The sequence below is a fragment of the Tursiops truncatus genome, chromosome 10 (assembly GCF_011762595.2).
Source record: "Tursiops truncatus isolate mTurTru1 chromosome 10, mTurTru1.mat.Y, whole genome shotgun sequence".
Taxonomy (NCBI): Eukaryota; Metazoa; Chordata; class Mammalia; order Artiodactyla; family Delphinidae; genus Tursiops; species Tursiops truncatus.
Window position 1 is genome coordinate 98490875 of NC_047043.1, and position 26247 is coordinate 98517121.

The window sequence follows — 26247 nt, forward strand, 5'->3', positions numbered from 1 at the left end:
CCCCGGTCCGGGAAGATCCCACATGACGCGGAGCGGCTGGGCCCATGAGCCATGGCCGCTAAGCCTGCGCGTCTGGAGCCTGTGCTCCGCAATGGGAGAGGCCACAGCAGTGAGAGGCCTGCATACCGCAAGAAAAAAAAAAAAAAAAAATATATATATATATGAAACGTCTCTAGATCTAAGACTACAAGCTTATGCATGGTCTAGTTTTCTTAGGTTCTTTCTTATTACTTGAATATCAACTTATATGCATTCTTGTTGTCTAAAGAAGTGTAGACATGGAAATCAAGTTTAACTGTTACTCTGGAAGGACAGAAATTGATCATACTGTTCAAAAGATGGCTTTGGGACTAGAATCAAGGTTTGTTGTTGTTTTCTAAATTATTATTTATTTATTTATCAAAAAATAGTTGATTTACAATGTTGTGTTAATTTCTGCTGTACAGCAAAATGATTCAGTTACACATATATAATACATTCTTTTTTTTATTATATTTTTTTCCATTATGGTCTATCACAGAATACTGAATATAGTTCCCTGTGTCATACAGCAGGACCTTGTTGTTAGAATCAAGGTTTGATTACATCTCTAAAATTGAAAAAACCTGAATAAAGTTTCAATATAATTATTTACAAATCATCAGTTTAGATGTGTCTTTATTTCCCTGCACAGTAACTACAGAAATAAACCAGACTGTCTTTACTCTGACTTCTGTCCTACCTGGCTGTTCGGAGCCCCACTATGTCCTTCCAGTGTGTGACTCCCACTTAGAATCATCAATATGGCTGCAAGAGCACAGCTGACAGAATCCACTGTCCTTGGCCTTGAGAAAGAAAGCTAACCCACAGCTTCAGCAGGAGGGTAGTTTACACTGAAACCATGAATCACTGGATTACTCAGTAACTCCTCCCAATCCTGGCAGGCACTGTTCTTAAAAAGGAAGGCGAGAGAGAGCAGGAAATCAGGAGAGGAGAGGAGGGGAGGGGAGGGGAGAGAAAGAGGAGGAAAGAGAAAGATATATTGAACTACAGAATTATAGGACAGGGGTTGTGCATACTCTCTCGGTATCTTTTGAATTATGAACAAAGTCCTTGGTGGCCTGAATACTTAGCACTGGAAGGGCCTGACTTAGCTTTGAGTTGTGAACGTACCAAGTGAAAAGTTCTCTTTTCCAATAGTCTTTGCTAGCATACTAGGCTATCCACATAAAACAACATAAAATTAGATTCCTACTTCACTCCAGACAAACAACTATTGCAAATTTGAAATGTATAATTGCAAATGTGAAAAGCAAATTTAAAACCTTTTAGAAGGCAGTACTGGAAAATAGGAAAGGGTTTTCTTATACAGGAAAAGGCATAGATCAGAAAAACAAGACTATTAAGTCTGGCTACATTTAGTGTAGCAGTGAAGCATGGATTCTGGCATAAACTGCTTGGGTTGGAAACTGGCTTTGCTACTTACTAGCCATGTGACATTGGGCAAGTTATTTAACCTCTGTCTATATCCATTTCATCAACTGTAAAATATGGATAATACTAATGCCCATTTTCAGAAGACTGTTGTGAGGAGGAAGTGAATCAATGAACATAAAGACTCTCAAAACAGTACCAGGCACAGTGTAAGCTGTTAGTACTGGCTATTATTTTTGTACCATGTAAGCGGTTCTTTTTGAAAAATTCAAATATTAAAAGATTCCAGAATATACTTCCTTCCAAGATCTTTCACATTTCAGGCATAAACTAGGGGATACGAAGAGCCTGAACCAAAGGAATAATGTAATTCAACATTACATAAAGTAACAATAGTCATCTTTCTTGACAGTTGGTCTTGTGGCTAAGCAGCTGGTTGCCTAATCTTCCAGTTCTCACAATAACCCTACAAAGTAGACACTGTTATCACTAATTTACAAGTGAACTGACTGTGAGGTGCCTCCTACTACCTTATCACTTGGCAATTTGACAACAGCAGCAGCAATATCACCTTCACAACAGGGTTTCCTATGACCATACCCCCTGAAGGGCTTTCAAATCTAATCATACCCACTAAATAGCAAGCAGCAGCCCACTTATTGCTGAGGTTAGAATTAATTTGTATAGAAAAAGCTAGGACCAAAAGTCAGTCAGTTAAACATATTTTGACTACTTATTGTAAGTTAGGCAATATGCTACAAGGCTAGAGATATGGTCAGAAGCCACAATTAATATCTAACTGTTGCTATAACAAGCAGACTATACTGCTTTGTTTGTACTTTGTCTCTTACTATTGAGAATTCATTGTTGAAATTATCTATTCACTGATCTGAATTAACTGACCAGAAAGCAGCCCAAGAGAAAATTTTCAACAGCTATACCTCAAAACACTGATTAATCAAGGAAAGAACTGGAGCCATCTACGGCAGAGTTTTGATAAAGCTTTATAATGGCTTTCAATTTTCATTTGCAAATATATTAAAGATCTGTCGACTTTCTCTAAGTGGATTAAAGTGTTAGAACACGGCAGGACCCAGCTCTGAGAACAGTCATATATAAAGGCAACACGGTGGAAAGGCAATTTCAAGAGTAAAAGGACCTGGGTTCAAACCTGACTCTGTCACCTCACAGCTGTGTGTCTCTGGGCCATCTACTAGTTCTCTTTGAGCCTAAATTTTCTCTTCCATACAATGGGGCTATCATTTTCTCATGAGATTATTTGAAAAGATGTTAAAAGTGTGTTATGCCTGCCAAGCGAGGTAAGCATTCAAGAAGTTACCTTTTTCTATTCCTTACCTGGTTCATTACTCAGAATCCAAGATATGTATATTTGTAGCTAAAAAAGATTCAGAAATCCCTGACTTGACATTGTTATTTTCAATAAAAGCCACAGTCCCATTCTGCTTACTTAGTATGATGAAGTCATCTTATCTATGCTTTATAGAGTATTGTCTCTCTCAGGCAACCTCATACTCTGCACATTAAATAATCCGTATCTTTTCTGAGAAAATGAAGAAGGAATTTTACGATAAAAGAAGAAGGGGGTAGAGAGTGAGGAAGTCTTTGTAGTTAATCTGAAAACAAATACAAGCTTGACTATCTTGGTTGTTTTGAAAGTGTATCTTTTCCAAAGCCAATTTCACAGAATGGGTTGTGCCGTCGCCTGTGCAAGTTGACGCTGGGGCACCTGCAGACCACTGTTCTGCCAAATATTTTCTCAGAGATACAGTAGCCATGTTTTGAATCAAAATTGGAGTGTATGGTTCAATTCAAGTACACTTAGTGGGGGCAATAAGATAGAATATTTGATTTGGGGGAGGCCACTCCCCAAATCCAATACAAATGGTAATCCCTAGAGATTCTTAATCTTGGCCCTAAGAACCACACAGGAATCTACCTTCTAATCGATAATAAACATGAACAGGCTCTGGTTGGTCTTATAAGCTTTTCTTCTGCTGCCAGGCGGATTGTGTTGAGAACGTAAAACACAAGAAAGAGTCCTGCCTTAGGTGTTACACAGCTCTGGATCTGAATTTTGCATCATCTCCTTCAGGCTTGCCTTTCCACCTCCCCCATGTCTCATCCCTAACAAAAATAAAAGAAACCCCACAGTCTATCAGCACTTTGTGAAGAAAGTATATCTTAATCATGACAATGTTTTTTCACCTATCTCCACAGTCTCACTGTAGAAACAAATGCCCTTCCCTCCTCACAGTCAGCACAACTCTGTTGAGCAAATTTCTCCAGTGCGATTCTGACCGCCGTTGAGTTTGCCATGCTGTGAAATGGAGAGTAGATCTCAAGTGGGTGTAAAAGAAAATAAAAATAGACTAAATTCCACTATCCCACAGCAAGCAAGCCTTTTCTCTAAGCATTCCATATTCTGCTTTGGACCTAAAACCAAGATTCATGTCATAGTCTAAAAAACAGGCCTTTTCAGTTGTCATAAAATTTTTTCTTAATTTGATAAATAATTCTTATACAGACCGAAGAGTTTCCTATAAGTTCTAGGAATCACCTTTGCACTTTTTTTACACAGAACTTTAGTACATGAAACAACCCTAGGTTCCGTGGAGATGTGTCTGGATCACCACAAAGGGGAATAGTGAAGCCAAGTGAGCAGGACTCCTGGAACCCTGATTACCTCTTCTTTCATTTATTTTATATGGGTATCCTGGGAAATTTTTGCTTAGCAAAAGAAAAGGAAACAATGTTTTATTGCTTATTTTTAAAAAGTTTGACAGGGATGCAAGCATGGTTCAACATCTGCAAATTAATCAATGTGATAGACCACTCTAACAAAATGAAGGATAAAAATCATGTGATAATCTCAATAGATGCAGAAGAAGCATTTGACAAGATCCAACACTCATTTTTGATAAAAAATTCTCAATAAAATGGGTATAAAAGGAGGATATGTCAATGTAATAAAGATCATATATGACAAACCCACAGCTAACATCATACTTGATGATGAAAAATAGAAAGCTATCTCTCTAAGATCAGGAACAACACAAAGATGCCTACTCTCACTATTCTTATTCAACATGACATTGGAAATCCTAGCCAGACAATTAGATAAGAAAAAGAAATAGAAGGTATCCAAATTGGAAAGGAAAAAGTAAAACCATCACTACTTGCACATGATATGATTTTAAACACAGAAAATCCTAAAGATTCCAAAAAAGTACTAGAAATAATAAACGAATACAGTAAATTTGCAGGGTACAAAATCAGTATTGAAAGATCTGCTGCATTTCTATGCACTAATAATGAACTAGCAGAAAGAGAAAATAAGAAAACAATCCTATTTTCAATCACAACAAAAAGAATAAAATACCTAGCAATAAATTTAACCAAGGAGGTTAAAGACCTGTACACTGAAAACTATAAGACGTTGTTTAAAGAAATTGAAGAAAACACAAAGAAATGGAAAGATATTCCACTCATGAACTGAAAGAATTAACATTGTTAAAATGTCCATATACCACGTAAAGCAATCTACAGATTCAGTGCAATCCCTACCAAAATCTCAATGACATTTTTCATAGAAATAGAACAAAAAATCCTAAAATTTGTACAGAACCACAAAACACCCTGAATAGCCAAAGCAATCCTGAGAAAAAAGAACAAAGCTGGACATATCACACTCCCTGGCTGCAAATTATACTACAAAGCTTTAACAATAAAAACAACATGGTACTGGTAGAAAAACAAACATACAGATCAACAGGACAGAATTGAGAGCCCAGAAATTAAGCCACAATTAATTTATGACAAAGGAGCAAACAACATACACTGGAGAAAGGACAGTCTGTTCAATAAATGGTGTTGGAAAAACTGGACAGCCACATGCAAAAGAATGAAACTAGACCACTATCTTACACCATACGCAAAAAATTAACTCAAAATGGTTTAAAGATTTGAAAGTAAGACCTGAAACCATAAAAATCCTAGAAGAAAACATAGGCCTTATAGTCTAACATGGGTCTTGCAATATCTTTCTGAGTATGTCTCCTCAGGGAAGGGAAACAAAAGCAAACATAAACAAATAGCACTGCATCAAACTAAAAAGCTTCTGCACACCAAAGGAAATCATCAACAAAACAAAAGACAACCTACTGAATGGGAGAAAACGTTTGTAAATGATATGATCGATAAGGGGTTAATATCTAAAATATATAAAGAACTCATACAACTCTACAATAACAACAACAAAATACAAACAATCTGATTAAAAAATGGGCAGAGTGGGACTTCCCAGGTGGCGCAGTGGTTAAGAATCCACCTGCCAATGCAGGGGACACGGGTTCTATCCCTGCCTGGTTCAGTAAGAGCCCACATGCTGCGCAGCATCTAAGCCCGTGTGCCACAATTACTGAGCCTGCACTCTAGAGTCTGCGAGCCACAACTACTGAGCTGCATGTTGCAACTACTGAAGCCCACGTGCCTAGAGCCCATGCTCCACAACAAAAGAAGCCACCGCAATGAGAAGCCTGCGCACCGCAACAAAGAGTAGCCCCCGCTTGATGCAACTAGAGAAAGCCCGCACGCAGCAGCGAAGATCCAACGCAACCAAAAATAAATAAAAATTTTTAAAAAAAGTTACTTCACATCCATTAGAATGGCTATTATCAAAAAGAAGCCAGGGCTTCCCTGGTGGCGCAGTGGTTGAGAGTCCGCCTGCCGATGTAGGGGATACGGGTTCGTGCCCCGGTCCGGGAAGATCCCACATGCCGTGGAGCGGCTAGGCCCGTGAGCCATGGCCGCTGAGCCTGCGCATCCGGAGCCTGTGCTCTGCAACAGGAGAGGCCACAGCAGTGAGAGGCCCACGTACCACAAAAAAAAAAAAAAGAAGAGAAATAACAAGTGTTGGTGAACAGAGAAAAGGAAATCCTTGTACACTGTTGATGGGAATGTAAATTGGTGCAGCCACTATGGAAAACAGTGGAGATTCCTCAAAACATCAAGAACAGAACTACCATATGATCCAACTATTCTACTTCTGGGTATTTACCAGAATAATAGGAAACACTAATTTGGAAAGAGCACCCCTATAATCATCACAGCATTATTTATAAGCCAAGATATGGAAACAACTTAAGTGTCCATTAACTGACGAATGGATAAAGAAGATGTGGGGTGTGTGTGTGTGTATGTGTGGTGTGTGTATACACATACATATACATACACACAATGGAACACATACATATACATACACATATACACAATGGAATACCACTCAGCCATATAAAAAGATGAAATCTTAACATCTGTGACAACATGGATGGACCTTGAGGGTATTATGCTAAGTAAGTCAGATGGAGAAAATTTCACTCATATGTGGAATAAAAAACAAAATAAAACAAATAAATGAACAAACAGAACAAAAACAAAACACGTAGATATAGAGATTAGATTGGCGGTTACCAGAGAGGAAGGAGGGTTGGGGGAGGGCAAAATGGGTAAACGGGGTCAACTGTATGGTGCCAGATGGAAACTAAACCTTTGGTGGTGCACATGAAGTAGTGTATACAGAAGTTGAAATACAATGTTGTACACATGAAACTTATGTCAAGTTACAGACCAATGTTGCAGCAATTAAAAATACACACACACAAAATCACACTCAAAAAAAGTTTGAAAAATCATTGATACACAAGTAATATTCATGACAAGAATCCTGGTCACTTGTGAATTTGGCACTACAGTCTAGTTTGTCTCAAACTTCCCTTTTCTATTGAGAACCACTTAAGGCCCCACTCTCTTTTCTACCACCAGCACTTTTCAGGTCCATCTTCATCAAAAACAAAGTTTTAAAATCACTTCATGGGTGACGTGCACTGAAATGTGAATTCTGGTGGGGTTTACTCTCTAGCTTTGTAGCTGAAGATCCTACCATGTGCAAAATTTTGACAAAAAAACTATATCATGGATCACTTGGAAATAATGGAAACTTTAAATCTATATATGCTAAGGGTCAAAACTATAATTTGGTTCTTCTGACATGGCACACTGTTTCACACTTCCAGGCTTCTGCCCACAAGGCTCCCTCGGCCAGTCCAGGGTATATTCTCCTTTCCTTTTCTGGCTGAAGGAAACCCAGTTCAGGCATAACCTCCTTCAGGAAATCTTTCCTGACAACCTCCCTCTCCCAGCTGGATTAATGGCTCCTCCTTTATATTCTTTTACCTATGTTTCTGTATCACTTGTCCCTATCACATTATGCTGAAATGACTGCTTGAGTGTGTTGCCTCCACTGACAGTTCCTGAGGGCAGGGGTCACATCACATTCATCTTTGTGCCCCAAGAAGGTACCACAATGCCTTGGACAAAGAAGATATCAAGTAAATGTTCAATATAAATGCTCACCAGCATCTCCTTAAAATGATTCTTTTAGATCTCATATGCCATGCAGTGACTGAGCCTATGTTACTCTGAATGGAAAAAAGGTCAGAATTTTTGTAAGAAAAATAGCTTCCAACAGATGATATTCATCCCTCCAAGGCTGCTGAGGAAAAACTGCTGACTGAGTTGAATATGAGTTTAGATTATTAACATCCTAAATGGCCAACCTGTTCCAACCCCACTGCAAAATATCCATTATGGAATCTAGGGCTGTTGCTCAGAATTGCTTTGTCACAGGAGGACTGATTTCCTGGCTTACGTGAAATACATCATTGAGGATTTGCACTGCCAGATGTACTTCAGGCCCGATGTTTGGATTTAATAGGTTCATGTGAGACTGGGAGGGAGGGAGGAAAAGGGAGGAAAAGGAAGGAAGAAAGGAAGGAAGGAAGGGAGGGAGGGAGGGAAGAGAAAGAAAGAAAGAGAGAAAGAGAGAAAGAAAGAAAGAATGAAAGAAAGTTAGTCCATAAGGAGCCTACAAGATCACAGTATCGATGGTGTAAGTATAAAATTATATTCTGCTTTGTTATGGTTAGGAGTTTTTTTATAAGCACAGATTCTTTGAGCTAGAAAGGAACCAAACAGGTCATCCAGTGAGCCATGGCCGCTGAGCCTGCGCATCCGGAGCCTGTGCTCCGCAATGGGAGAGGCCACAACAGTGAGAGGCCCGCATACCACAAAACAAAACAAAACAAAACAAAACAAAACAAAAAAACTCATATAAAACCCATGTGTGGATAAGCCAATTTGTAAAACTGCCACCAATGAGTTCCCCTTTACAAGTTAATTCCCTGCAAATACTTTTATGACACAGTCTAATTAAGACAAAAGATTTCTAAGCCTCAGCTTAATCCTATTTATTTCAAGCAATTCTGATAAAACAAATTCTAAAAAGCAATGAAAGAATTTGGAAAGCTCCATGGGTTTGTGATAATCTGGCTGTCTCTGAACTGGCTACTGTTAGGCTTGTTAGCTTGTGAAGAGTAAAGGCTCTAAGCAGGGGCTGTCCAAACTGTATATCCCCAATTCCATTTTATGGCTTAATTACTATTCTTTCTCTTAAAATGGTCTTAAATATCATTTATTTGCTAACGGCTTCCAAATGCATACCGCAGCCCATACTTCCCTTAACTCTAGACTCATATATCCAACTACCTACTCAATATCTCTACTTGGATGTCTAACAATCATTTCAAATTTACTATGTACAAAACTGTGGGGCTTCCCTGGTGGTGCAGTGGTTGAGAGTCCGCCTGCTGATACAGGGGACGTGGGTTCGTGCCCCGGTCCGGGAGGATCCCACGTGCCGCGAAGCGGCTGGGCCCGTGGGCCATGGCTTCTAAGCCTGTGCGTCCAGAGCCTATGCTCCGCAACGGGACAGGCCACAACAGTGAGAGGCCCGCGTACTGCAAAAAACAAAACAAAACAAGATAAAACTGAGTTCCTGACATCCCACAAACCTGCTTCCCCTGCAGTCTTTCCCATCTGAGATAATGGCTACTTCACTGATCCATGGGATCAGATCCAAAGCCTTAGTGTCATCTTCGACTCCTCTTTCTTTCTCATACCTTACCCAGTTAACATTAATAAAGACAGATGCTAATACATATAGTATAGTACTTACTGTGTGCCAGGCACTGTTCTAAGTTCTTTTTCAGTTTAGTAAATTGTTCAGTTCTCACAATGACACTGCAAGATGACTATTATTATTATCTCTATTTTATAGCTAAGAAAACCAAAGCATAGAGAATTTAAGTTGTCCGAGATCACAAAGTAAAGAAGTGGCAAAGCCAATGTTCGTACCCAGATAGTCTGGCTACAGAGTCTGCATTGTTACCCCTTATGCACACTACACTGCCCCAGCAAAATGTTTTGGGCTCTACTTGCTAAAGAGATGCAGAATCTGACTACTTCTCACTATATCTCAACTGCTGCCACCCTGGTGTAAAACACTATCAGCTCTTGCCTGGACTACTGCAATGGTTTCCTACACTATTATTGCAATGATATTTTTATAATCAATTATATGAAGAGCAGACAGAGTGGCCCTTTAAAAATGTAAGTCAAATCACAACAGTCTTTTACATCTAAAACTTTCCAGTGGCTCCATAACTCAGTCAGAGTAAAAGCCAAAGTCCTTACAATGGCCTAAATGACTATGATCTGGCACCTGCCCCACATCCATAATCTCTCTGACTCCACCTCCTACTACTTACTCATCCCTTCATTCCACTGCCACCAGCTACAATGGCTTCCTTGCTACTCCTAGAATGTGCCAGGCATGCACCATTTCAGTGCTTTTTCACTTCATGTTCCTTCTGTCTGGAACGCCCCTCCCCAGACACCTGCATGGCTTACTCTATCTACCTCTTTTAAGTCTCTGCTCCAATGTCACCTTAGTAGCGAGGTCTTCCCTGACACTGTATTTAAAATTACAGCCTCTGCTTCCATTATGAACTCCCTATTCTAGCTTCTAGACTTCTTTTCTCTCCATAGAACTTTTTACCTCATGACATATATTTTGATATATATCAACAAAAACTAGAATGTAAAGTCCACGAAGGTAGTGATTTTTGTGTTTTGTCCACTTCTGTTTCTCTAACACCTAAAACTGTGCATATAGCACTTAGTAGCTGCTTAAATGTTTCCCGAATGAATGAAATTATTTCCTATTCACTTATCTATTCAGAAACTATTTTGGGTACTGGCTATTTACAATTCTCTTTCATTACAACCTAAAGTGTTTTTGTTTATTGTAATACCAAGAGGTCTTAACAAGGTTATTTATAACTTTATCTGCATTATAATAGGATCCTATTAAATCAAAGACTGACTTCTAATGCTCCTTGAAATACCTTACCGTCATACATTAAGAATATTTGGCTCACTATGGAAAACCATGTGGAGGTTCCTCAAAAAACTAAAAATAGAGTTGCCATATGATCCAGCAATTTCACTCCTGGGCATATATCCAGACAAAACTATAATTCAAAAAGACACATGCACCCCAACATTCATTGCAGCACTATTTACAACAGGCAAGACATGGAAACAACCTAAACATCCATCAACAGATGAATGGATAGGAAGATGTGGTACATATATATAATGGAATACTACTCAGCCACAAAAAGAATGAAATAATGCCATTTGCAGCAACATGGATGGACCTAGAGATTATCATACTAAGTGAATTAAGTCAGAAAGAGAAAGATAAGTAGTGTATGATATCACTTATATGTGGAATCTAAAATATGACAGAATTGAACCTAGCTACGAAACAGAAACAGACTCACGAATATAGAGAATAGACTTGTGGTTGCCAAGGGGCAGGGAGTTGGGGGAGTGATGGAGTGGGAGGTTGGGATTAGCAGATGTAAGTTATTATATATAGAATGGATAAACAACAAGGTCCTACTGTGTAGCACACAGAACTATATTCAACATCCTATGATAAACTGTAATGGAAAAGAATAATAAAAAAATGTATATATATGTATAACTAAATCACTTTGCTGTACAGCAGACATTAACACAACACTGTGAGTCAATTATACTTTAATAAAAAATTTTTTTAAAATATTTGGCTCAGACATCAGACATTTTTCAATTCGAAAGGCTTATGAATTAAATGCCCAACATTATTACTTTCCTATGTGAACTATTTGAACATTTCTAGGATTATCTCACTAGGTTTATTCCTCAGATAGGTATTTTCTGAGGCTACGAAAGCTCAAGGTTCAATCCGCCTTATACGTAAATCTGATGATGATGGTGATAGTCTTAAATGTACAAGTAATTGAATGTTTACTATGTACCTGGTGTTGCTGTAAGTGCTTTGCTTATATTTACCTAGTTAACCCTCAAAACAACCTTAGGAAATATATGCTATTATAATCCCTAATTTTACAGCTGAGGAAACTGAACTAGGAGAAGTAAAGTAACAAGGTCACACAACGGTAAGCAGCAGGGCCAGGACTTAAATCCCATAGGTTTTGGCTTCAGAGTCCTTGTCCTTAACTACTTCCCTATAATGCTTTTTGTAACAGCCACGATTACCACCAGTTGGATCAACATAAAAAGGAGGCATTGATGATTTCTACAAAGTCAGACTCCAGATGGGAATCCCATATTTAGGATTACAACCCCCTTCCTAAAGTCTATTAAATATATATATTATATATATGGAGCATGAAGTGAGGTACTACTAGAGCTATCCAGATAGTAGTAGTATGGCACTGTCCCAAAGCAGCTAACATAAAGGGAAGTACAGGCAAAAAGTAATTTAACATTTCTATGATCTTTAAAAACTGATGACTCTCAAGATATTAGATAGTTTACACAGCAGGTATTCAAACTTTATACGTGTATCTGCTTTATTCTACTGTACAAAAAAGCAGCTATGTTCTCAAAATTAAGTACAAATTCTAAGAAAGGTAAGAGCCTAGAGTATCACTTGTCAAAGATTTTATGTATTTTTTAATGAACAGAATTGATCTGAGAAGAGTTTATCAAGAGTGCAATAATGATCTGTCCCTCTGTTTAAATAAATTTATCTTAAAATAATTTTTATTTAGTTGCAAGTAATCAAATCATGGTAGAACTACAGTCATTCCTTTGTGATATAATGTTTAGAGCTGCTTAGATTTTTCTCATTCAAGATCTGTAACAACAATGGATGATATATAAACCAACGTTCTCAAATAGAACATAAGGGATACAGTCTAGTTCATATTTCCAAGTTATAATGGGACAACTACGCTAAAAGAAAGGTCTAAATTGAACACATCTATATAAAAAAAGCATAAATATGTGACTGGTATAAATTTCAGAGGGTAGTCCAATTGTCTCTCAGGTTTTTCTCTCCCTCTTTTTTTTTTTTTTTTTTTTTTTTTTGAGGTACGCGGGCCTCTCACTGCTGTAGCCTCTCCCGTCGCGGAGCACAGGCTCCGGACATGCAGGCCCAGCGGCCATGGCTCACAGGCCCAGCCGCTCCGCGGCATATAGGATCTTCCCGGACCGGGGCACGAACCCGTGTCCCCTGCATCAGCAGGCGGACTCTCAACCACTGCGCCACCAGGGAAGCCCTGTCTCTCAGGTTTTTAAATGGAGGTATCTATAACTCCTAAAAGGGGTAAGAAATCACTGAAATTCAGGCTTCCAAAGAATGAAAATCAATACATACAAATATTAACTGAGATAATAGGAAGGAAATTCAACTATTTAAAGATGTCTGAAGAGACAAATTGAATGCTTAAGCCTCTGTGAAAGAATTACTTAAATGGGAAGGAGCCAACCTTCATAACTTGTTTCTGCATTTCTACACTCTGTTCCCTGGGGGGAGGCTTGCTCAACTGTGGACAGTGCTAGCCTATCAGGGAGCACTAGGAAATATGTGGGTCACGCCTCCTGCAACGCACAGCCTTACCCAGTCTTAAACGCCAATAAGTGACCTCACTGAAAAAAGTACTGCATGGGTTCTAGAATTATTCCAGAGAATGGGAAAAGAGGAGACACAGAGAACAAGATCAGCTATGAATTCTGGTCCTTCCTGTCTTGGTCAATTCTTTCACGTGTGATAAGTAACAGCAAGATTTCAGTTTTTCTGATAAATTACAAATAAAGTAAAAGTAAAAAAGTATGTGATGAAAATGACTAGCTTAGGGATTTTGCGTATGAAAGGAAGAACTTTTCTACTATGTAGGTAGAAAAGTTGTATGTAGGTATCTATAAGGTACAAATGTAGGACAGCCTAGAGAAAATCAGTAGGTAGATGGACTTCATGGTGCTATGAGACTAAGGAAGCAGGGTGTAGAAAAGATCAAGGCTTCTACTATTTAATTAATTTTGCAATTATCCTTTGTTCTTCTTATCTAACGTACTGAATAAAGGTGGAATCCCTGCTCTCAAGAAACACACAACCTAGTTGGTGAGACAGAGAAATGAAACACAGGTCTGATTAAGCAAATGATATGGTAGATATGAAGGTAAAGTACTTCTTGAATACAGGAATGGAGAGGGAACAGGGAAGGCTTCTTGGAGGAGGTGAAAAACGAAATGAGCCTTGAAGGAAGAAGTTTTTGATAAAAATGAGAAGGGGTAAGGAAAGGCATTTCAGGTTGACCGCCAGTATGAGCAAAGGCCCAGAAGAAGGAAATGTAATAGTCTCTTCAAGACGACTGAATGGTTCATGAGACTGTAAAAGTATGGCACAGGAGAGGGCTATGGTGGGAGATAAGCTCCCAAGGTAGGTCTAAACTGTTTTGGACTTTATTCCGAGGATATCACTAAAGGTTTCCCAATGGTAAAGGTAGTACAATCTCCTTTGGAATCTAGATGTACAGATCCAAAGGGCTACTTGACTATATCAAAATCTACATGACCAAAACCAAACACTGTGATCCTTCTCGAAACCTGGTTCTCTTACAGTATTCTATATCTCAGGGAAAGCATTACTATCCATCAGGTTACACAAGCCAAACCAAACCATGCCAAAGCCCAGGAATCATCCTTGACATCATCTGCCTTCTACCTATATCCAATCCAATACCAAGTCCTATGTATTTTACTTTCCAAATTTCTGTCAAATTATAATACTTCCCACCTACCTCTACTTATTTCTACCGTCAAACCCTTAGGACAAAATCTTGTCCTCTCAGGACTTCCCTGGCGGTGCAGTGGTTAAGAATCTGCCTGCCAATGTAGGGGACACGTGTTCTAGCCCTGGTCAAGGAAGATCCCATATGCCGCGGAGCAACTAAGCCTGTGTGCCACAACTACTGAATCTGTGCTCTAAAGCCCGCAAGCCACAACCGCTGAGCCCGCACTCTAGAGCCCACGAGCCACAACTACTGAGCCTACATGCTGCTACTGAAGCCCGTGGGCCTAGAGCCCGTGCTCTGCAACAAGAGAAGCCCACGCACGGCAACGACAAGTAGCCCCTGCTGGTTGCAACTACAGAAAGCCCGTGAGCAGCAACGAAGACCCAACACAGCCAGAAATAAATAAATAAATAATAAATTTATTTTAAAAAAAAGATTAAATTGAGGAACAGAAGAACTATTAAAAAAAAAATTTTGTCCTCTCTCTCCTGAATCACTCGCCCTGACTGATCTAGCTGCATTCATTTAGGCCCTCAATTAAACTAAAGAATTAAAAGAAGAAGAAAAAAAAGGAAATCCTAAATCACCCAATGCTTAAATTATTTTAGTAGCTTTCCACACTCTTAAAATATTAAGAACAAGAATGTGAACTTGGTCTATAACGTCCTATGTGATTGATTGGGCTCTGGACCTCTCTCTAGCTTCATCTTATAGCATGCTCCTCTCACTCTAGCCACACTGGCCTTTTTTAGACCCTGCTGCTCATCCTGTTTCTTCTCACTGTGGATGAAGAATTGTTGCTCACCATCTGCCTCTACAAGGATGAAGTCACTAGCCACCATAATCGCTGACCTTCAACACACCCTGAAAGGAGCCAGGGCAGAGATCAGGAATGAGGCACTCTGTGCTCCGGGAAAAACTGGCAGAACAGGGCTTCAGATCGTTAGATATTTTTCAGATTTTATGATCCCAATTTCTTGCATCTTCTCATATTTAGAAAAGCACTTAAATCATTAATGGAGGCATCTGCTCCTTGTGACTAGTGGCAACTTTCTGTCAACATGTGTGCTTGACTGCATGAATCCCCCTTCACCAAAATCACATATATACTGAACTCCCCACCTACCTCTTTGGAGTAGTTCCTCACAGCTATCTGAGAGGCTGTCTCCCAGGCTACAGTCCTCATTTTGCCCCAAATAAAACTTACTTCACAACTCTGACGTTGTACATTTTTTTTTCAGTCGACATCAGCATAGGGTCTTTACACATGTAATACTGCCTACTGTCATTTCTTCAACTCTCAGCCAGGCGTTATGCTAGGCGCTTTGGCATATATTGACAAAAAAATAAACTCTCTGCCTTCATGACACTTAGGGCTGAGTGGGGAAAAGTGGTGGAAACAGAAAAACGGGTAATCAAATAACATAAACTGTGAAAAGTGCTGCAAAGAAAAAGAACACAGTGCTGTGAGAAAAGGAATAATGTAAGGCCGAGAAACCTACTTTAGACTGGGAGGTCACAGAATAATTCTTTGAACAGGGGCATTTAAACTGAGTTCTCAAAGATAGAAAAGGAAGTTTTTACTTTAACTGGCCCACAAATGAAAAGATGTATTAATACTGTAGGTTTCATGTGCCAAGAAAATATAGAATTTGGAATTTTAACATAATCAAGATGAAAATACACAGTTAACCCAACAATTCAATAGAAGAAAAAAGATTTGTCTATTCACTGCTTCTTAGAACTCACTTGGTGAAAGGTTGAGACTGTGTTACCAAAAACTTAAGGAAGAAGCAGAAGGGTGATGAGAAAGGAAAAGGCCAGTAAACAAGGAGGGGGCCACCTGCCCAGTAACCTAATGGAGTATATGGATAGCTGTATTTACAAGGCTTATATAACCAGTGAGTCAGCAAAAAGCCAGGTGTCAATGGTTTTCTTCTGTGCCCCTCTAAGCAGCTAGAAAACTTGGCTCTCTCCACTGGTGAGAAGTGGGGGGGGCTCAAGGACAAGGTCTGAGGTAGGCTAATAAAACAGTCACCATACCATCCAGCAACACTTGCCTAAGAAAGGATGAGGAAAAGTAAACCTTCATGCTTAGAAAAACACAAGAAACAGGATCCAACTTAAGGCAGATTAGAGTAAGGTAGGATTTCACAAAACTAATGTGACTATTTCTTTAACTTGCAATAAAATGCTTATTAAAGATCCCCAAATCAAGACTCCAGAATCTGCTGAAAGCAAACCCTAGATTTTAAAGAGAAAATATCTTTACCTTTCTTGAGGTCCATAAGTATTTCAGGGCTACTTTCTACAACCATCTTTTCTCTAATAAACGTTAATATGTATTAATAATAACAGAAAAAGGCCTCATAATGATACAACTGGGCCTGGCAAAGAAAAATTGTACAAAATAAAACATAAAAGGGATTAAATCACAGTACAGGCAAAGAGATAAAGCACTAACAACCACTTGATAATGAACATCAATGCTAATAAATCTAAGATAAACACCCACCAATGCACAGCTATGAAAATAGCAGACTCCTCAACCTGCCTTCCTCCACCTCCATACTTATATTCTCAGCCTATTACTGTTCCAGCGGCAACAATTTAATAAGAGCAAGAAGACTTTATTTTTTCTTCTCCACTTCAGGCCATAGGGAAAGCTGGGGGGGAAAAAAAGGAGCGGGGGTAATTATGACTGTTCAAAGAAGAGAAGGGATATCTTATTGTTAGCGTTCTTTGCTCTGGAAATTCCTAGCTTCTGCCTCTTCATGGATGTGGAAAAAACTTGATGATTATTTCTGAAGGTCACAAAACTGAATGACCAGAAATAATGGTTTCCTTTCAGCTCCCTTGGCTATCCCTTACCACCAAATGTGAATCTCTAAAATGTTTTAGTTATTGCTAACAGTCAATTCTATATAGCTGATACAGAAAAGTAAACCAAAAAAACAAGAAAAGATGGGGGGCAAGGTGGTGGAGACCCAAAACACAAGCAACACATTTATCTTACCAAAACCCCCTGTCAGGCAGTCTGCTGATTTTGCTTGCCACAAAGCTCATCCTTCATTTGTGCACTGCCAGAGCAAGCTTGGATCGTGCAAACAATCACAACCTCTTTTGGCTCTAAGCTCTTTCCATTTGTCCCAGCTTCCAAACTGCAGAGGAGCTGTGGCATAGTCTGTCAAGGCTGCACATACTTGGTTTCCGAGAATAACGCTGTAAATGAGGACAGCTACCACTGGGAATGCATTCCCCCGCCAACAGCCGGCCGAAATGAAGCTTCTAGTTGATCCCTGGGCTTCTCACCTTCACAGCTTCAGAGAAGTGCCTTTCACAGAACAGGCAGGTACAGCCACACCACATCAACATCCCTGCATAGCCAATCCTCCGCAGTGCCTTCCTCCGCCTTCATACAGTTCCGGTTCTGTCTCCTGCATCAACTCTTAGAGCTTTCTACATCTGGGAGCCAGGGAGGACTCTGCTGAATAAACAGAAAGCTTCTGCCAAACAAGCATCCGTGTGTGTATGTGTGTGCGTGTGTGTGTGTGTGTGTGTATGTGTATGCGTGCGCCTGGATGTGGGTGCAGTTTGCTAGAGCTGCTAATGCAAATGAATAGTTGAATAGTTTGAGAATGGAGATCACAGACAGTAGCTGCCTCTCTTCTCGAGCTGTGAGCATCTTTTATAAGAGACAAAAGCACCAAACTGGCTGAATTTAAAGCTACAGAACATTAATTCACCATCCACATTTGTATTTTCCTTTAAAACCAGATAAGGTTTAGAGACTAGCTTAAAGAAGGTTAAAAACATTCTAAATAGGATAACACTGTTTAGGTAGCTTGGTTCAATAAATACAAAGAGAAAACAGTCTACCCATGTTTCGACAAAGGACTAAAAGATCGGCAGGACAAATTTCTATGCTTTTCTAATGTTTCTTCTCTTATTTTCATTTTAGGTTCACAAAGTCATTTAAATGAAAACTGAGCAAGAGAAAGACTTCAGAAAGACTTCTTGTGCAGAGTATGAGACCCTGAAGTCTTTTTCACTACGGAAAAAGGGAGAAAAAGCTTCTGAATGAAAAGCATTAAGGTCTCTGAAGTTTAAGCAACAGATTAAAACACCACAATCGTAAACCTGAGCTCAGCTTCTGTACCATCACATACTATTTTATTCAATACCCACGATACTGCATGAAAGAACTGAATGTCTTGAAGAAACTGTTTCTGCACTGAAAAAGTCACTTTGGGATTTATCCTTAAACAACCTATCAGATCTGAGCTTTATTTCTTCATTTATAAAAGTAGTTTTGGGAAATGCACACAGGAAGAATTTTAATGATTATAAAATATAGTGTAGTGTGTACAATGTATAATAGCTAGTAACATTTTTTTGAAGTTAACATGCACAAAGGTTAACATGAAGACAATTTGATATAGTACAGTATAGTCCTTTCTATGAGCCTAAAACTGTGATCATTTCTATACTTAAATTTAAGTATGGGGCTGGAAGCTCAAGCCAGCACAGTACTGAGAGGTCAAAGAAGGTTCTTCTATCAGCATTCACCAGCTTCCTTAGCATTTTTCATTTAAAATCAGAGAAAGTACTCTGAATGGAATCCAAAGTATCTTGAATGAATTTGAAGAAAATTCTGGGTTAAAACCATGGCTCCAGAAATTCCTCTTTTATCTCTAGAGGCACAGAACTCAGACCTTGACTCTCCAGAACAAATTAATAAAGAATTTTATGACTTAATATAAGTTGTGTCTTTGCTTAAAAATTAGGTTATAAGGTTTCAACAGAGTAAATATTTGTTTCTAAAAAACAATGAAAAAAAAAAAAAAAACCCAATTCTGCACTGCTAGCATCAACATTAGCAGATGTTTGCTCAATTCTGTTTATTAGCATTTTAAATATACCTTCTTTTAAGACAATTATGTTCATTGTAGAAAACTTTGAAAACACGAGTGGGCGTAAAAGAAAGCAAAATTATGTGCAACCTCATCACTTAGAAAAAACCAAACCAAACATTTCTGTCATGAGCTCTTTTATTCTCTTTCCTTCCCACTGAGATCACTGAAGCAAGTGTTGAGACAAGGTGTCATAAGATCAAAACTGCCTTGACTGGATGAGCTGCCATATGTAGAGAGCAGCCCTGAAGAGTTTCCTGGGTGTGTAAGACCTTGTGTGTAAGAAATGTTCACTGTGTATTTATATGAGAGTCATGATCTTACCTTACAAAAAATTATTCTCAAACAGTTTTTGAGGTTCCACCAAGATGCTAATGAATTTACCCAAGTTGTCAGAGAAGCACCCCTCACTGGCTGCCTTAGCCTGGGTACAAGTCTTCTTGGCTCCCAAAGAAAATCTCAACTGGCAATAGAACATTAATTTTGCTACTTTCTGGTTCTTTTGATTTTTTTTCTCTTGCTGATTTTGTTTATTTCTGCTTTATGATAAATTACTCCTCATTGATGGCAGCACAGAATGAGAATTTGATTTTAATAATTTGACCATGTGGTGGTCTCTTCAGAAAAGTGATACACAATAGATCTATTTTCTGTTGGGTAATAAACCAAAAGAGAATTCAGTTTGTTAGACTTTTCTTTTTGCCCATTTGTCTATATTGAGCTCAACTCAATTAAAAATGCTGTATATATTAGAAAGGGGAACAGCTCTTTGAGATCTGTACTGGTAAGGTTTTGTGCTTACTTTTGATTCATGGCTGAAGTTGTAGAACTGAAGCCATAGCTCTCTATGTGTCTGTGTCTGTAATTCAGAAAGATCTTGACTTCTTGTTGTGTAAGTATAAAATGTTTTCCTATTTTTAGAAGACATTAAAAATTAATTATAATAGCTCTTAAATTAAGGGGTTCTGTTCTCGTTGGTTTTATAGAGCTAAATAAGCACTTACGTATCAAATATTCTTAGAAGTCCAAGAAAACGAACTGAACATGTAATACTTCAAATATGTTAGACAAAGAAAAAAAATCCTTCTTACAGAAACTACTAGTTCTGAAACATTAAAAAAATCCAAATTCATATAATTAAGTTAAATATTTTGCAAATCAAGACTAGATTTGTAAACAAAAAACAAAGAAAAAAGATTAGTTTTGTCCAAGTATAATACTGCACACATTTTAATTTACTTGGGTTTGTTTTAATTCAGATTAAAATTAATCTGAACTTCCTAAATTTACTTATACAGGTTTACTGATCAAACAAGTTAATAGTATTCTTCTTATATAATGTCTGATATTTAGAAAAATGAAAATTTGTGTTCATCTAAATTGAGTCGTAATACTGAATAACTTTTTTTTTTTTTGCGGTACGCGGGTCTCTCACTGCTGTGGCCTCTCCCGTTGCGGAGCAACAGGCTCCGGACGCGCAGCCTCAGCGTCCATGGCTCACGGGCCCAGCTGCTCCGCGGCATGTGGGATCCTCCCGGACCGGGGCAAGAACCCGTATACCCCGCATCGGCAGGCGGACTCCCAACCACTGTGCCACCAGGGAAGCCCCCCTGGATAACTTTTTATATCAATAGCAATTATGTGTCAGCTTAAATACCTCCAAGATCTTATGGCAATTTAAAATCTTGGACTAATGTTAAATGAAGCTAATTAACAAATAATTCTTAGATGCTCAGATAAATTTCTAAGTAAATAGAACACTAAATGATGATTATTAAGCATAGTTTTCAGTTGATATACATTTGCTTCTTATTTCTATATGCTATTAGAGTGGCTATATCTTCAGGTCATATTACCAATCGGGTTCATTTTGCCACTTTAAGAAGGTGTAAGAGAAGTGTGGGGCTGTAGAAAATCTGTTATGTGTATTCAGGAGCCTTTCTGTTCTGCTAAAATCCTTGTGTGTGACAGATATTTCTTATTATCCATTCCCTCCACCTAATCTTCTCTCTGAAATATGTTATAATTGATATAAGAGGTTCGAACTACGCTAGGAGCAACAGTACAAGGTGTAAAGTCCTTCTGTTTCTGAAGGAAAAAGAGCATTTTTGTCCCAAAGTAAAGTGGCAGTTTGTTCCAGAATTTGAAAGACAAGTCTTAGAAACTGAATTTGATTTGCCTTGGTTTATACTACTGGGATCTGAAAAGAAGATATGAAATATGTCCAAATTTTGCAAAATTCAATCAGTTTTGATGGGCTAGTTTCTTTGGCTTACTGATTAATGCCTTCATCTACAATATGAAAGATTATTCTTTATCTTCTGTGTAATTTGCCTAGATAGCAGAATAACTTTCTGGCCTTATGTTGGATTTACAATGTTCTTAATGATTAAAAAAACAAAACAAAACAACCAGAAAGAACAAAGGTTTTTTACTTGTGAAAGAGCCAAGTTCTTTAAAATTGCATTCCCTTACATGTTTATTATAATATTTTATTGTCATTTTGATTAAATAACCAAGTACTGTTTCTCATCCATGCTCCTATCTTAATCAAGGGCCCAAATCTCTTTCAACAATTCTTTTGATTTGGCCTTCCCAAGACTGGCTCCTAAATATATAAAAATGAAACTTTCAGGTTAACTGTTACACCTAAAACTATCTTTGAGTCTCATGGAAAGGAATGTACAAGGTACTCTACAAACTATTGCTACTCCAAAGAACAGACCCTTAGGTACATGTTTCTGAGCTGACATCACTTAGATAACTTTCAGGATTTACCAGTGGACTAGACCAGGATTTCCATGATGCTTTTCAGTCCAGAAGCAGATATTTCGTGAAAGCAGACTGCTGACCCAACTTCCATTTGAGCAAGAACTAACTATACAGGACGGAATGAACTGATGAAGGAAATTTTATTGTGGTTTTTTGTTTAGAATACTGTTGATGTTCTCTTAATGTTCTATTTTTTGTGGCTACACGAGGAAGCCCTTTTACTTTCTTCTTAAACTATTTCTAACTCACATTTTAGTAGACTCTGCTTTTGTGATCTAAAATAGAACATTAAGTAGTATCTGATTTTCACTGAATCAACAGCATTCAGAAACTTACTGAGTTTTCCTTAACTTTTCATGGCAATACAGTTATTTGTATAGGATCAATACTAGTATCTTATCTCCTTTTTATTAGGATATAATTGGATTTTGTAACCATACATACCTGGAATGTCATATTTGAGAAAGATTCTCATTTACTCATACATGAAAAATCATATTAAGAATAGTTGACTTTATATATGGAGCCAATGTCTAAAAAGAAGCGCTCCCAGGAAAACCGACCTGATGCCTGATTTACAGGGTCCCTGGCTTAGCGGTGGTAAGGAAGGTCACTTACTTCCTAGCAAGCCTCAGCAAATGCTGGGGACCTAAAGATGAGATTAACTCATTCAAATTTATCAGCTCTGTAGATGAAATCTAGTCAGAGAGTTTCTTAGGTGTGGTTTCCTAACCTTGGGATAGTAAATAATAGAGGTGTTTAAAAGTCCAATCTAAGATTCTTTACGAAAACTTCCATACAGAAGTTAACCTTGTAGCCTTAGTAACTGCTCAAAACTGTATCACTGTGGATTTTCAAAGAAAACTCAAGGCTGTCTGTATGATTAATTAGCACTCTTAACGCATCTATATAAATAATCAGGTCAAACCTAAACAGACCAACTATTTTGCGATCAAGAAAAATCTTTGGAAATTATTTATGATCACAAGAGGGATGGGAGATTGTCAGCAGAAACTGTGAAAGACTAAAATGGTAAAAAATTTTACGTGCCCTTTCAAGGGAATATCTGGCGTTGTCTATTGGATATTTTGGAGTTATCTGATAGTATAAAGGTCTGCATCTTTGTCTCTGGCTAGGTTATTGTGAAACTCTGTAGAGACGGAAATTACCTTGTGGACAGCGCTGGTGATGAAATACAAATCAATTTTGTCTGGTAGAGAATATAAATTTCCATAAGTCTAATTCTCATTTTAATATCTTACTGGCTCCTAATAATTGGTTAATTAGTGAGTTAAATACAATCTTTGACATATGTTCATTTTGTATAAGAGTCATAATTTTACCTTTGAAAATAACCTTTAACATTTGGGTCCTTAGTTTTTATTAATATTTTGTAAAGCATCTAATTAAAAAGCAATTGTTTAATTCTGCCTGTTTTAATAAGGATCTTACAAAAGAGCTAAGAACTATTTTTAAGAGTTCTAAGAACAAAAAAACAAAGAAGAATATGTAATAGAGCACTTTTGTGGCCCTCAAAGCCTAAAATATTTACTATCTGGCCCTTTACAAAGAAAAAAAAAAAGGTTGCTAACCCTTGCTTTAGATCAAAGTTATAGCATCTCAATTGGCATAGATATTTTAATAAGTGTGATCACTTGACAAACTACAAGACACCGAGGATTTAGCAGTAAAGTTAAGTTAGGACCCAGACTGAGAAAATAGGCTCCTTTACTAAATACCACCCAAAGATATATCAGGGATATTTTAACGATAACACAAAAAGTTTCCTTTACAAACAACTAAAAACGTTTAAGTGTTACTTTATAAAGAAACTGTTTAATACTATTTTTTCATTGAGTAGTTTTCAGACTTCTCAATACTGATTAAAGTTTACTGAACATGCCTTCAGATGGAAACAAAGCTGAACACAAGTTTCACTAGAATCTAGTTTTTGAAATAATTTTACACATTGCTGTATAAATAAAACAATCTGGACAATAACAAAACAAAAATAATAACAAAAAACCCTACTAAATTCAGAATTATATCTAACAAGAAAATATTTTTTCCCTCAGTAATACAAACCTACAATAGTATCCTTATGGTGTTCAACACTGTTGAGTATTGCAGGGGGGATGCTGAAAATTTCATAAGGAAATAGATTTTATCCTTCCAAAATTCCTGGGGAAAAGATGTCTTTTAAAAACCTCTTTGTTACACAACATTTCAAATATATATAAAAGTAGAGAGGATAATGAATTTTATGCATTCTTTATCCAGCTTCAATTATTAATTCATGGCCGGTACTTCCTCCCTCCCTTGCAATTATTTGAAAGCAAATCCCAGACAAAAGATACTCCTTATGAAAACCAAGACTAATTCCAGAGGCTTTTCTATATTATTAAAACCTACCTCAGCTGTCAGACCTCATGGATACTACTTTATTTTTTGGATAAAATGCCTAATGTTCTCCTTCTCTTTCACGCTTTACTATATTTTATTCATGAAGGATCCACTGGGGAAAAAAGTCCGAAGACCAAGGAACTTGTTCTGTTTCTACAGAATGACCTTCTTGATGTTGATGCCTGATGACTGGCTGGATAAATTTTTCCAAAAGTGGCAAAAGATGGGGAAAAGTAAAGTTGAATCAAGGAAGAAAAATGATAAATCTAATAAATCAATTACTATCTGTACTTGTAGAAAGCAGAGAACAGATCTGCAAGGAAGGCACTGAAGTTAAAACCTGTCGCATCAGCTGGCTGTGCATTCCTCAAGGAGTCTCTTCTCTTGCCCTCCTCCAGCTGGCAACCAGTTCAGCTAAAAAGTCCCTAACTGTATTAACCTCCCACTGGGATTCAATAAGAGGTAGCTTTTGACTTCAGCGGCTTTCTTTATGAAAAAGTAAGCCCCCATAACCAGCCAGTGGGTGGGGGAGCAGAAAAATGACAAAGCGAGGACCTGTAAAGGAGTTTAAACTCTTTTGAGATTAGTATAGTCATATGAACCTCTAAATAAGGCAAGTACTTTATTTTACTGCTTAGAACCAATTAGTTCAGAAAGGAGAGCAACAGAAGCTTTTGCTTAGTGCCAAAGCCAATACCAGAATTATGAGGTTTTAGGAAGGAAGAATAGAGGCACTGACCTTCTTTAGAAATTAGTTAAATTACCTGCCTTCATATTCGAGACAATTAACTGAAGAAGTACAATAAGCAGTGAACGTTGCTTATTTAGGCTCTGCCTACCTCAAAGGAATCATGTACCACCTAAGGGGCTCAAAGGTGTTGGGGAGCTATCTCACATCTGTAAAGTACCATAAAGCCCTGATGGGAATATCAGCCTCCAATCAAGGAAGGGCCAGGTAACCCCCAAGCACCACCTGCAAAGCAAGTACAGAATCATACAGCAATTTGTGTCATAAGATGAAATGGTATATTAAAATAGTATCTGTGATGTCATGAGACATAGTATAGAACAGTGGTCTCCAACCTGAGGTGTGTAAAAGGGTCAAGCTGTTTTCCAGATTTCCAAGGGCCCAATAGAAAGTGTACATTCACCCATAATGAAGTCGTATATGCAGATTAAAATGACAAATATTTAATTTTATCTGGAATTTTAAGTACTCCAGGTGGTATCATTATACTGCTGCTGCTCAAAAATGCTGACTGGCTCTTAGTTCCTAATTACTTTTCTTTTTTTCAGGAAAAATAATATGTGTTGTTTGTAAACAAACATTTTCAAAATAGCAGGCTTATGAGGAAGAAAAAATATAGCCTTTAGTGGGACCAGGTTGATTTCAGTTTTCTAAGTGAGGTCATACCTTCAGTGTTTTTCAAAAAAGTTTTTTCTTTATTGAGGTAATATATACAAAACACAAAATTTACCATTTCAACCATTTTTAAGTGTACAATTTAATGACATTAAGTACATTCACAATGTTGTGGAACCACTGCCATTATCTATTTCCAGAAATTTTTCAATCATCCAAAACTGAAACTCTGTACTCAGTAAGCAGTAATTCCCCATCTCCTCTAGTCCCAGATCATACCTTCAATGTTAAAAAAAAAAAAAGGGCATGACAT

General features: G+C 37.9%; 1 protein-coding gene across 15 annotated transcripts in view; it reads right to left on the reverse strand.

Annotated features, from left to right (window-relative positions):
• Positions 1-26247, reverse strand: part of TMCC1 (transmembrane and coiled-coil domain family 1) — a 219408-nt gene that overhangs the window by 24779 nt on the left and 168382 nt on the right. For 3 of the 15 annotated variants that reach the window (XM_073787755.1, XM_073787754.1, XM_019933685.3), the window contains exon 2: positions 17796-17967. The exons of 10 other annotated variants lie outside the window; for them this stretch is intronic. In XM_073787755.1, coding sequence (XP_073643856.1) covers positions 17796-17858 — 63 coding nt within the window. In that variant the 5' untranslated portion in view covers positions 17859-17967. Of the gene's footprint in view, positions 1-721; positions 808-17795; positions 17971-26247 lie in introns of those variants that run through there. 2 more of the 15 variants (XM_073787753.1, XM_019933688.3) reach the window with 2 other exon arrangements.